Here is a 14623-nt window from a genome sequence, read left to right as displayed (position 1 = left end):
TCTTAAGATTACCTACCAATTATATTACTTTACAACGAGCCTCTCTCTACATATATATGTAAGGCAAGAACAAGAAAGCTACAGAAATAAAATAAAATAAAATAAACACAATACTTATAATGATCATACCTAGTAATAAGAACGGCATTATCATGGTGGGCAATCCCATTTTCTGGAATGGTGTTTCCATCACTTTGGTGGGAGAGAATGGATTTCTGCCACTTACAGAAGCTATCGAGGGACTTGTCTGCATGGTGGTTTATCTCCAAGTTTGGCTGCAATACAACATGCATACCAGAAATGTTCCAAACAAATTACTAAGGTCAGTTGTTAAGCCTTTTGAAAACTAAAATGGGACTATAATTAGAAGCAGTGATTTCTAGGAATAAACTCTTCTTGCCAAATTTTATCTTTGTAAAATCTGACCCAAGTTCAGTTGTGTATTACTGAACAGGCATTCTTTCTGTTTCAACTTTAATAATGCTTGTGTCAATTAAAAAAAAAAATAAAAAAAATCAGAATATAGATCTAAAAATAAAACTGACATTCCCAAAGATGTATTAATAATCACCTGGAGTAAGAACAGATATGTTTGAAATTATACATAAGGAATATTCCTTTGAACTGTTTCATCTTGATCAAAGTAGTGAAAGATTACAGAATAGATTTTGTACTCAGATGCAGTCATTTCAAGCAATAATTAAATGAAATCTATATTACACAATAACGTGAGTTATATTTCAGGGATATGAAGCTTGGTGCAACAGCTCTTACCTGATCTTCAGTGAGGACAATTAAACGTGTCACTATAATATTCACAACGTTTCCTAGACTGGAATCACGATAAAGTTTGGCAACCTGACCTCCAGAAAATAAGAAAAGGCACAAAGTCAGACAAGAAACACTACTTGTTTCTAAACGCTTAAAAATTAACCTCTTACTCAAAGTAATTTTGTAATGTTAATTATCATTATCACTTGAATAAGAGTTATTAATGGACTAAAAAATGACCATTCAATGAAACAAACTTCTTGGGTCACACTTTTTGATCAAAACCATTTATTCCTTGTTTCATAATTCATCCAACACAAGGAGCACTTGTTGATTTAAACAGAATAGAACTGTATAATTTAAATGTAATCATATGAATTTAAAATTAAAGACAAACAATTTAAAAGTGATCACAGCATACTTCTTGACAGAAAGAGTACTGCATTTTCCCCCACAATGCCAACATTTGTGATATTTCAATTATCCATTCCTGCAAGCTGATACATATTTTAAAGCATTATTCATGCCAATAAATAAATACAGTTGCTTTATCATTTCAGTACATGCTTATTGATATGAACACAGAGAGGGATGAAACTTACAATATTCATTACACTCAAAATGTAGTGTTCAATGTCTTTGCGACCATGGTATCCCACCATCATTTTGTCTGCTACTACCAGTGTTTCCACAAACCGTTCAAGGCTTACTGATCTCTTCTGTCGACTATGACCACTTAGAGTGTCATTGACTGGCAGTGAAGTTGGAAAAGCAGATGCATCACTCATCCACCAAGGTTTACCACTTCTTGCGAGGTCTTCTAGGAGCCAAAACAAATACACAGTTCAGAGGGTTCACTAGTAAAACTCATTCAAATGCAGCTGGTTTATGTTGAGATTACTATCTTCAGGCTTCTAAAAAGAAGTCTTTCTTGAGGCAAAGTTAAATTTATTATGTTTTTTAAACATTTATTTAAAATACCTTACATAATGGAAAAACAGCTTTGAGCTCTTATATTCTCAACTCTCCCTAAATTGACTTGGGAACATAAATCATCAATATTCTCTTAATAGATCTGATTCTTCACATCTATGTTAGTTAACATTAGTTAAAATTAGCCACAAGCACACTTCAGAATTTTACGGCTAACAACAAGACAGACAGAACATTTGGAAAAAACATAGTGGAAATAAAAAATTCAAAATTCAAGCTAAAAGGTATCAAAATATACTAAAGAGTTAAATATGCTGATAAATGCATCAAAAAAAGCTTTTTCCCTCATTTGAAACTCTGTAATGATTAGGTAATTATGCTTATCTGCCTAATAATTTTCAGGCCAAACAAACTAACTTTTTCTTCAGAAAGGTATCAGACTATGTTTTACCTATCTCATGAATTAACTATAATGGGAAATTTAAAATGGTCTGACATTGGATAATTGCTATAGATATTTTTAACACTAATTTTAGTTTAAATATGTTGATTTTTTGTATTTGTTTTACTACAGAAAAAATATTTTTTGCATGCAAGAGATTGATTATTAAAAACTCAAACAGCTGTAATTGTCACCAAAACAAACACTACAGACTTTGATTTTGAATTCCTGTCCTCAGGACAAAATTGAACCCACCCTTCCCTGTAAAACTGGCATTTTTGTGTGCATTAAATACCCCTTTTCCAGAAAGGCCCACACAGGTCTCAACCTTAAGTTTATCTAAGTATATTATTAGTCCAGTTTCACCTAAGTAGAATGTTATTTTTAAAGCAATAATTACACCACTAAGAACATATGTTCAGGTCAAAACCAAGAATACAAAGCTTCAGCATTTCCACTGTTGCAGTGCTTGATAATTTCTGAGGCCATTGTGTTGGCTTTAAAAGGTGCATATTTCAGAAAACTCAAAAAATTAAAATAAAGCTGGTAGTTGAAAAAGTGCTGGTAATACAATTGTCCTAATTCTGAAATTGATATAATTAATTCTAAAAAACTATATCAAGTATTAAAGCCTGTTGAGGATTCTATATGAACATTAAGCTTTTTCCTGTTTTTCACGTCTATTGTAAGCAATTCAAAGTTGCTTTAATGGTTCAAAGATTTTCATCTCACTTAAGGAGTGATTTAGGAATGTCTGGAATTTTCTCTGACAGCTTCTCTACTAATTTTTTTAAATCTGCTCTTAATTTTAAAATAACAAATGGTGACATCTGAGGGTTTCTGATGCGCTTATATTTGCTAGAAGTACTTTAGAAGTGCAATACAGCTTCCACATTCATTCGTAATTTTTCACTCAAAGATGCAAATCTATTCTAAACATATGAAAACAAATGATCTCATGCAGAAAACTTTCAGATAAACAAACAAAATATTTTTTGGCCCATCGTGATAGCATCATTCAAACAAAGGTCTCCGAAGACTTCACAAAAACAAATAAACAAATATTTCCCAGTTTCTTATCAGATGAGAAGCTTAGACTTCATGCTGGTCTCAAAGTAATGGTAAAGCTGAAAACAATCCTGAGTACTTAGGCTCACACTCCAGGATCTATTAATGCTTATGCTGGTTTACTTTAAAAACACAAGAAAATGGTGATTGGATTTTCTTTATAAAGCTAAAACATGTCAATTAACGTTTGCAATATATCTAAAAGAAATAGTTCTGTGTCAAGTTATGACATTCTTTCAGCACATTCCTAGATTAAAAAAGAAAAAAACCTGAATTTCATTAACATTGAACATAGCTATCAGGAAGTTAAAAAGGAAAAGCAGAAAGAGGGGAATGGGGGGGGGGGTGGTGGAAATCACACACCAAAACTGAAAACTTGAAAATAATGATTACAAAAGCAGAGATTAGCTTTAACATTGAAAAAGAAATAAAAAAATGTGTGGACATAGAGTTCACAACTACGGTACCCAAGTTTTCCTAACTCGGTCCTCTAAAGATGTTAGGTGGGCATGAAGGAGCAGAGAGAGGAGAGAACATATACAGAAAAAGATCTCAAAACACAACAGAATGCTACTTCAGTAAGATGTGACTAGGAAAATATCTTTAAGTGAACCATTATGTGCTGCTTTTTTTCTTACTGGTTTAACATCATCATTTAACATATATACAAGCATTTTTTTCATTTTAGAATACACCAACTGTAAAGTCTAGCATGAGTAAAACCAATACATAAGGCAGCATGCAGTAGAGCCACCCCTAAATAATCTGCCACTCTGTGTCTTTCATGTGTCAATTTTTGTTTTTTTCTCAATCCTATCCAAATACAGCATTCTGCAAGATAACCCAGTGGCCTCAAATCCCATTGAAGAGATTACAATTTGGTGGTGGCCAACTTCTTACCAAAATCTTAATGATTTCAACGATATTTAATAAAACATAGTTAACTTGGTGATGACACACACATGAAACAGTAATTCAACATCTTTTATTTTCTAAACATTCTTACGTCTAACTGCTTGAAATCTAGTTTAGGTTATGAAAGTTTATCCCATCTTCTTACCTGAATCACCCTGTCCCTCAAATTCTTCTATTTTATTAGGCACCATAATTTTATCTACTGTGAGCTAGTCCATCACTTGCTCATCCCAACCAATTCTGATCATCCTTCCACCAAATTCACAACCCCATTTCCTATCAATTATTGCAATTTTTCTCAGAAAAGTCAGAAATAATATTCTCCTTGTCTCAATCAGCCTTCAAGATCTTTACCACTTCCCTAAAAGAGAAAAGGCACACAATAAATCTAGGTCTAGATTACAGCAGGGGAATCTTGCCAGACTGTGAATAGTGGCACTGCTACAAAAGCAGATTCCTCCCAGCATATTATACTGGCAAAATTGTTCTGAAGGTAAAGCTAAAATCAGTCTCCAGACAAAATAAGTTATATACTGCCAAAAAGCACCTACAGGTTTGTTACAACCACATTTCAAAACACAAAATTAGACTACTCAAAACTTCTAAAACCCTGAAGATTTATTCTACCAGCAAAATAAGTTATTACTGTAAACCTGGCTTTAGTCCTAGGGTCTGAAACCTGTGAAATTGAAAAGTAATATTTTATTTTACTTTTTTGATATTCCAGAGATTCCATACCACTTCGGGATAAATCTCCAACACCACTCAGAAAATGAGTTTGAAAGGTTTTTGGTACCCATGGTGAGAACATTGAAATACTACATCATCTGGAAAAGTGAGACCTTGAGTTTTGTGGGACAGCAAATTTCTTTCAGATATCTTAATTGAGTGGAAGTAGTATACAGAACAACAAAAAAAGCAGAAACTGAGATGAATGAGCATGATATTAGTCATAAGCTTTTAAAAAGCAATGCTTTAGTATTTCAATAATTTAAGACTTCAGGATATCACAGAATATTAGGGATTGGAAGAGACCTCAAAAGATCATCTAGTCCAAATCCCCCCGCCGGAACAGGAACACCTAGATGAGGTCACGCAGGAATGTGTCCAGGTGGGTTTTGAATGTCTCCAGAGTAGGAGACTCCACAACCCCCCTGGGCATATGACAGATCTAAAGCTCAGCACATGCACTGGAGCTTCCAAGAACACATGTAGCATCAAACATGCAAAGGAATAAATGCTAAAGATTATGGCAGATTTCACAAAAAATACATGCAAGATGCATAGCACTGATCAACCTATGATCCACACAACAGATACCATCAGAATGACTGAATGCAACCTGACCAAACTAGTTGCCACTGCTTCATCCTCACTTGGAGAACTACTTCCTAAGCATTGATCTGGGAGATAACATCTGACAGAGGCCAATATCCTTTCTTTTTCTAGGGATATAATAATAGTAAAAATTGCATCATCCTACATTTGACAATCCTTCCACTTATTTCAAGAGACTTAAGTGACAGCCTTCCCTACAAAATGAACATACATTAGTAGTCTGATTTTGCAATCATTTAGCAGGCAGTAATGGTTAGGACACTTGTTTTGCAATATTAGGAGCCTGTAGATGGAATAATACTTCCAAACTAAAACAGAATTTACATACATAAAGACTGACACTCCCTAAACACAGTTAACTGAAACATTCAGGAACAACTGTCTCCCAAGCATGGACCTTTCCAGACAATCTGTACTGTAAATTCAGTCAGCAGGTGCCAGTAAAGTTACAACCTCCAAAAGAAGCTGAAATAAATTACATCAATGAGCAGTGATATTATTTTATTTTAATATTAGTATTTGTCAGCCAGGCCTGTGCACTGAATCTCACAGAATACAACTGTCCAGGACCGAACTTTTAAGAACAAGCTATTTCTGAGATATTTAAAAAAAAAAAAAACAAGTATAAGGTTAGAACATTTTCCTATTATGGAAAAAATCCATTATTTTAGTGCTCTAAAACAACTTGTCAAGTTTACTCCATGATGTCTTAAAAAAGTTAGTTTTCTGTTTAAGCAAGTGAAAATCACATCAAGGAGTACTTGAAAAGTGTTGTTGTGGAATACACAAGGAAAATATCTTTCAATCAAAACTAGATAATCCTTCTCATCACATATGTGACTATTATTAAATTAATCCACTGACCCAAAAGCCAGTATCAAAACACTATAAACTTCTGGAAACAAGAAAGATGTTGGCTCTAGTTCCAAATACATTACTAATCATAATACTAACACATTTATTGCATGTCAAGTTTCCTCAAATGAGATGAAACCTGTATTAAACACTGAGCTGTCATGCTTTCAAGTGGGGAACAAAGTACATTTCATAGCACATTTTGAGGAAGCCTATGCTCACTACTACCACTGTACACAACACAGATATAAAACAAGACTTACTCCCAGTGTCTCAGTTTTTGAAAGACACTATACTCAGAATCTGAAAATAAAATAAAGCTACTTTTCAACAAGGCACATTGCATCACCCAGAAGGAGGATTCCCCTTGCTACATTTTCCACTGTCTGACATGTGAACCAAGCAGGATTTTAAAATAGTTGTAATTTTTCAAAAGGAATGACACTTGTACTCACTTACCTGAGATTCCACAGTGACTGTGATCATAGAGGTGTTGCTGGTGCATGGTAGATTTTTTGTATATAACATGAGGATGACCATTCTCATAATTAAAGTTACTAGAATCTTCAGTTATATTCCTTAAAGGCTCAATAAAATACTCTTCATCTTCTGTAGCAATGACTCCATGCTTAAAGAAGAAAATAAGAAAATGAAAACTCACAAAAGATAGAACTCCTATTAAAAAGCTTAATTTTAAACAACTTCTGACTATGATCTCTGTGAAGAAATCCACAACTGTAAGTCAACATAGAAAACAATACATGAGGCAGCTCACCTGCACAGACTTTAGTGGGAACAGGAGTAAGTGCCTACAGGCAACACAATGAGAAAAAAAATAAAAACATCATAAAAAAATAAAAACCCCATTTATGGAGTTCTTTCCCATCATTTTTGGTGATGTGGTAAGAAAGGAAGAGATATTCTCAGTATACAACAAATAATCTCTTCACAGAGATGTTCCAAAACTATATGATTCATATCCAGTAAAAGCAACACCAAGCCAAAATGGTCTTGCTCCAATAGTGAGACCAATATGTGACACCATACTGGTGGATGCTTAAAGCCATATACTGCATCAAAGAAAAGGGCACGAAGGATTCATTTCAAAACATATATTCAGGGAAAATGTTCAGCATTTTACATTCAGATGCTTAATTCCAAAAATGAGCTAGTAATTAAAATCAAATTATTAATGTTAACTTAGGATACAGTATCTACAAAGCATCTATTCTTTAAAAGGTGTCGTGGTTTGACCTGAGCAAGCAATACAATGACAACAGCCGCTCGCTCGCTCCTTCCTCCCCAACTAGGGGAGAGAATCAAAAGGGAAGGGAGAAACCTGGATTGAGATAAACACAGTTCAAAAAAATAACAAAATACTAGTACATTGCTAGTAAAAAAAAAAAAAATATATATATATATATATATATATATATATATATATATACGTATAATAGAAACAGAATATAAAATAAAATATACTCAAGGCAATTCCTCATGAACGCCACTCACACCTAGCAGTATTCACACCAGGCAGCAGCACCTGGTCCCAACAGCTGATCCCGGAGAGAGAAGAGAGAAAAAGGCAGAAAGACCCAGAGGCCTCTGAAGAACAGCAGGATGGCAAAAGGCCGAACTAAAGAAGTTCCCCAACAGAACTTCCCCCAACAGGTGTCCATCCTGGCTCCAACCAAACGAGGAAAGAACTCAGCTGGAAGATCCTGATTCTCCTTAAATATGGAGCATGACACTAATGGGATGGAATACTCCTATTGATCAGTCTGGATGTCAGTCAAACTCTGCCCCGCTTCCTTGATGCCCACACCTGTGAGCAGAGCTCAGAGGCCTTGGCTCCCAGACAACTCTGTCCTGGGGTGTTGCCGTCTTGTCCTCAAACTAAATCCAAATAATGATCGTGCTAGCTACAATAAAGAAAGGTTTCTAACTGCGTGGAGGAAAATTAACTCATTTTCAGTCAAACCAGCACAAAAGATCTTGCCACAAATCTGGCAAATCCAAGTTGTTGCAGACTGCACTAGACCTCATTCTCCATAACAAATGAATATTTTTTTCCTCATACTGCAGTGCAGAATAGTAGATATTCTGTTCTCATAACTTTCACATTTGTGAACTCAGCTTCTTCCAAACAGGAAGTGGTTTATGGAAGAAAGGGGAGATTTCAGGCCAACTATGCAATTTCCTGAACCTTCAGCAATTAAAACTGAACTTCAGCAAAAAATCCAGTTTTGGGATCCTTTCAGATATAGAAACACTGGGGAATAAGCCCTGACAGACTCCTATACCTGTATTTCCTAAATAAAAAATTTCGGTATCTATATCTAGAAAATTCTGAATGTATGAACTTTCTACACCAGGAGAAAGAGCTACTTATCAGGTAGAAGAATGGCAGCAGGAACTTCTGCATTCATATCCTCATTTGATGACTCTCAAATTTCTACCACATCTTTGATCTGTAAGGCAAGTATTATGCATGAGCCATTTTTAAAGGCGTTATTTTTTCCTCTGATGAGACCTCTATGATCAGCCATAAAACCACTTGCTCCACATCTGCTCTAAATATGCTAAAGTCTTTTCTAAAGGCTTGCCATTGTACTCTTGGTCAAATCTCCTGTCCTGCTGCTGCTTTGTACATCAAATGTCTGCTGTTCTTTACTCTTGGAATAAGCGGATTTCAGTAACAACATAAAACTTACAAAATAAAAAATCCTGTATAACATATCAGAATGAATAGTGTTTTTCAAATATAACTCTATTATAATTTTTTAAAATAAATATATGAACACACCGCAGCTTTCAATTACGCATTCCATACATAGTGACTATAACAGTAAGTGTTCCTCTTCAGTGGTATTTTTCATTATGAACTCAATTACTTACTCAAGAAGTTAACATCAGGGTCTATATTCACCTGGAAGATGCTGGTATCAAATTCCTCTCACAATGCCTTCTTGTTACTTGGGAGTCTAAGACTTTACTAGAATATAAATCATTTACTGGTACACTGCTGCTTAAATAGTATTGAAAATACAAACTAAATTGTAACTAGGTTTGCCAGATGTGCAGAAAGAACCTTGACAGTCTGGACTGCATCCAGTCTGGACGTCAGACATCTGGGTTCAGGCGAATCCTGAGCCATTATAAGCTCTGGTATTATGTTGCCACAGGAAAAGAGTCCTGCAGAGTGGTTCTGGCCAACACCACCAGGCTGTCCACTTCTTGCCAAGCCTGGGGAGACACAGGTACCATCCAAACTGCAGCTCCGTCTCTGCAACACAGCAGGTCTTAACCTAAATCTGATTACTCCAGAGCATACATTCTTCATGTCCACACTCAAGTCCAGCCCGCTTAATAAGAGTAAAGATGAACATTTATATCAGATATTGAAACTGACAGTTTTAAGCAGTGATATGACCTTAGTGAGAGTGAGTCCATTCATATGCCATAAGCAATACTTAATTGCAGCATTAATTCTCTATACAAATTGCATATTTGCAAACCCAAATATGCAAAACCCAGTATGAATATCTGCAAACTATCATCATAGTTCCTTCAGGTACCAGCCATAAAAAAGATTTAGGGGACTATCGCTAGTCTTTCCTGTGCCTAGCTGACATCTGATATCATCTGCCTGAACATTATGGTGGTTTAGGAGATATTTTAGTAATATTTAGTTGAGGAACCATAAATAAAGTTTAGCTTACGCTACCACCAGGTAGGCAGAATATGTATGTGATCAGTTGCTGCAGCTAGCCACGTGACTTGCTGACACTGGAGACACACTTGCCCTGCATATGCCCTTCACATAAGCCCAGCATATAATCTTAAACATAACATATTAATTTTGCTTGCAAACAAAACTGTTCTTCCAATATTAAACTGATATAAGTGGTCTTGTTTAACCACTGTAACTGATTTTAAGAAGCACTTTGAATTGTGTACATAAAAAATACCTAGGTCAGTGACAAGCAACATTTATTATAATTACGAGTTTAAGAAATTCATGTGGCTAGAGATACTTCCATTGTATATGCATTCAGCAATGCCTGATTAATAAATAGTGGGAATTACACTGTTACATCCAAACCAACATTCTAAGCCCCAGTTTTGGCTTATAATCTACTATGTGAGCAAAACACAATTATAGTTGAAAAAGGAGATTGAACTAACATCTTTTAAAGCATTAAAAAGAATTCATGTTCATTTTTTTTAGTTTTGCTATTGTATTTGAAAAGTTTGTAAATCAAACTTCTGCTCCAAAGCAAAATAAAGATCATTAAGATGTAAGAATGATCAGCAAAAGGTCTTGACAAAATACCATGAATTTAAGATACAAGCTGAATGCCTCAAGTAGGTTACTACAAGCAAAATTCCCAAGATTATTATATGAAACAGATTGTTTGAGGTCCTGTGCTATCCAATCCCACTACAGGTTGCCAACTCCTGCTAACATATATAAGGTCTGGATTCAGCAGTTTGACATACTCAGACAAATCTGTGAATCCACATGGAGTTCCCCTGAATTTGTGAAAAGCAATCTTTTTCTGCCAGGCTGTCCAGCTGGGGCCTTAACCTCCTTCAGATGGGGGATGCCCATCAGTCGCAGAAGCAAACTGATTTATGGAGGACAAGTAAGTGTGTGCCTTTTCCACACAATACTACTGGTTTACAATTTCTCCATGCCTTGAATCTTTCTAGACTTTATGTTTTATCCATTTTTAATATAAACTAGTAGTAATGGAAACTTCTGAAAACATGCCAGTGTTGTTCAGTATATCTACATCTGGCTATACACTTCAGGGTGGTTTTATAACTGATGAAAACAATTGCATTAGCTTACTGTGTTCCTAAAGACAAAAAAAAAATAGTGGTCTGGCCTGAGGCAGTACATCATGGAAACTAAAATGACACCTTAAAACTAGGACAGAGACAGCTTACATATAATTTTCTGAATATGAAGTCCATACTGAAAATATATATTAGTACCAAAGAGAACTCCAAAGATACTGATCTAGAACATTAAATCCTCTTCAATATAATTTCTGATCTTTATAAATTAGACATTATTTTACATACAATTCAGTAATGCCATACTATACGCAATTTATAATCTATAAAAGTAGATGCATTCTTTATGGTAGAATCAGCTTTCAAATGATCTAATTTAAGAAGAATATGATTAATGTATACATCTATGAATCTAGGAATACATGAAACAAACATGCAGTCTTCCAGCAAAATAATTCCTCTTTTAACCAAGTAAGGTCATGTTTTTAGCCACAGCCTACTTCTTGTGCTTTCTTTATCATTTCTGTTTGGATAGAGACATCTGTGCTACCCAGCACAAATGTTACTCAGTGTATGGAACTTCATATGCCATGGAAACACTTGGCCTTTTACATTAAACATTTCCTTGGAACCGTAGTAGCCTCAAAATGTGATTTAACCTCTCGTTCACTTTCCTAATAATATTCACTTTCTACACATTTTAAAGTATTTCCCATAACTGAGCTTTTCAGGCCAAAATGCATGTCCTGGTTTTGTTATAAACAAGACAAGTTCTCTTTTAGTGAATTTTCCTTTCGGCTAAGTTATTCTAAGTACCTTCTAAGTAACTGCATATTTTTTGAGACACTGTTCCCTCCAAGACAGATAAGAGTGGTCAATGAAATGGAGAAGAAGACCCACGTTTAGATCTATTGCTATGACAGCCAACAAAACTGACAAGATTTCACATGTTCCATTGCAAGAGGGATGTATTTGCAAGGAGGGGTGGACAGGACAGGTGACTAAAACTGACCAACCAAGTATTCCATCCCATATGCACCACACACCCTATATAAGAGGGAGACCACGAGGGTCTCACTCTCTTTGACCATGGCCAGCATCTGAAGAGGACCCTACCTGTCATACTTGCCATCCTAGGACTGCTTGCAGGCCCTGCACACCTGAATCCAGTTCCGGTTTGCTGTGAAATTCTGCCCAGGACTTCTGGGTGCCTGCCCTGCAGCTGCTGGAGTGATGCCAACTCCATGTGGGCAAAGCTGCTACTCCAGGACATTCAAGATTGGTTTTGTATATTTTGTATCATTTTCTCTATTTACTAGTAGCATTAGTAAAGCTTTAAACCCTTTCCAACTTGAAGTCTCTCTCCCTTCTTCCTTCTAATCACTTTTTCCTATCTAAGGAAAGGGTGCGGGGGATTAACAGAGCATCTGCCACAGTTTATTGTCACCTTGCATTAAACCTTGACAATGAGAAAATCTGCTACTGTGGAAAACTTGTTTGTGCACTCATTTAAAACTTTGACACCTGGCAGAGGACCTATGTCGGTCAGTTTGGTTTCTGCCCAATTCCACTATCATGACCTTCAAAACTTTTCTTCTTTAAGACTTGCTCCCATCAGAATTAGACAAATTTCCTTCCCTGGAGGTGAAGTGCTCTCTTCAGCAAGTCTACCAGCTTACTCTTTCTTTCAGTACGATGTATCCAGCTTAGGCAATGCCTCAGCCTTATTGCCGTGCACTCAACATCCAAAGGCCCCAAAACACTGCTTGTTGCAGGTTCTTTCATGAGAAGGCCAAACCTGCAATCTACCCACAAATGTAACATCCACAAACTAAATATGAGTTTAGCAGTCAGCAAGCCTGCCGGACAAGACCTTCAATTTCCTCACAGGACTGCTCACTGGATTATAGAGCTTTCCTCATAACTTCAGACAATTTATAGCACAATCAGGGCCCAGCAGAGGGAAACTGCTGCAATGAAACTTCATTAAGTAGCAGACTGTAATTCTAGGGTACTTGGTAATGAGAAATAGAGAGGGAGAGGCTGAAACAGGAAACAGTGACAGGGAAATTAACTGACTGCTCGTCACTTTTATTATAATGAAACCCCAAGAGAGCCCTTCTTGGACTAGAACTCATCTCAGATACTACAAGTGTTCTTCAAAGTCATACAACTTATGTTGATTAGATCATGGTCTAACTTGCCCACCATGGATAACTAAACAGCTAACTCAAACATTCACTAAGAGGAAGAAATTTTACTCACTTTACTGAAGCTTAAAAGGATAACTGGAATAAACTAAACGCTTACATTTCACTGTGAGCAACACTCACTGTTAAATATTACTGCTTGTTTTAGAGTTACACTTAAAATGACTGACTTTGAGACAGATGTTAATCAACAACTATGCAGAACGTGACTGATGGTCTCTCACAGACCAACAGTCAGACTGGAAAATACAACAAATGCCTTAAGCACAACATATTCTGAACTATCACTGATTGTAAAACAAGAAATATTGTCTTCAATATTCATTGCCAATTGCTCTATTAAACGTGTTGTAACCAGCAGCTGTATAACAAAATATTTGTCAGTAGGAATCACCATTTAAAAATAACTCTGTGATGGATTTATTTGAATGGAGAGGTAACTCCTCTACTCAGTGCTTCAGAAGGCCCTGCCAACACTGGATGACAGTGGAACTTCTGAACAGTAGAGGATGCTACCAAGTCAAGCCTTCGCTCCACCCCTCTTCAGGATTCCTACCTCTCTGAGGAACAGCCTCATGTCACCCCTTGCTGCTACTTCTGGAACACAACAGGAGCCTCACACGCTTGTGACTTGGGCTTTCTAGAGCATGTACTGGACACCTGACATTTAAGAGGCATGATCATTAAGAACTCGAGAGCGCCAGTCATGGTATGGCCAGAGACTAGACTAAGACTGCCTTAATACCTGGAAGAAACACATAAGGGCTGACAGCAACTAAAATCACTGAAGATGATGATTTAACTGGGAAACATTTCACCCTAAAGTTAGCTTACAGACCCTATGGTAATGTATTCACACCTAGAACCACATAACAGCGAGCAGTTTCACTCCAGCAAAACAGCAAGACTGAGGAAAAACAAACAGCAATGGGAATGCTAAATGTCACCTCATGGTGTGAGGCACCTCCCATACTGCTAAATTCTTTGAAGAAAAAAAAGGGCCATGAGGAGTTAGAGATGGGCAAAGCTGACAGGAAAACCCAGACTTCTTCCTGATTCATCCCACTCTTGTCTTCCTAACATGAAAGGAAAACAAGAGTCAGCAAAGGCAAGGGCAGGGGTTCTTGGCTCACCCCCTGGCTGAGGTCAGAAAGGAACTGAAATGGGAGCACAATGGCACTGACTGCAGGCTCTGAGGAAGCCAACCAGCCTGTGCCTCAACTGGCAGAAACTCTGGGGACAGAGGCATGCAGCCTGAAAGCCAGGATTTAGTCTCCCTAGTATT

At 36.5% G+C, this 14623-nt stretch overlaps 1 protein-coding gene across 5 annotated transcripts in view; it reads right to left on the bottom strand.

Moving 5' to 3' along the window:
* Positions 1-14623, bottom strand: part of ADAMTS6 (ADAM metallopeptidase with thrombospondin type 1 motif 6) — a 153114-nt gene that overhangs the window by 130404 nt on the left and 8087 nt on the right. For 3 of the 5 annotated variants that reach the window (XM_065047464.1, XM_065047466.1, XM_065047462.1), the window contains 4 exons: positions 6782-6950; positions 1374-1591; positions 775-858; positions 130-275 (listed from right to left, as the gene is read on the bottom strand). In XM_065047464.1, the coding sequence (XP_064903536.1) occupies positions 130-275; positions 775-858; positions 1374-1591; positions 6782-6950 (617 nt within the window). The remainder of the gene's footprint in view (positions 1-129; positions 276-774; positions 859-1373; positions 1592-6781; positions 6951-14623) is intronic. The other 2 variants (XM_065047465.1, XM_065047463.1) reach the window with 1 other exon arrangement.

The sequence above is a fragment of the Columba livia genome, chromosome Z, assembly GCF_036013475.1.
Source record: "Columba livia isolate bColLiv1 breed racing homer chromosome Z, bColLiv1.pat.W.v2, whole genome shotgun sequence".
Lineage (NCBI taxonomy): Eukaryota > Metazoa > Chordata > Aves > Columbiformes > Columbidae > Columba > Columba livia.
The sequence above is the reverse complement of the archived record's forward strand: the minus strand, read 5'-3'. Positions and strand labels throughout refer to the sequence as shown.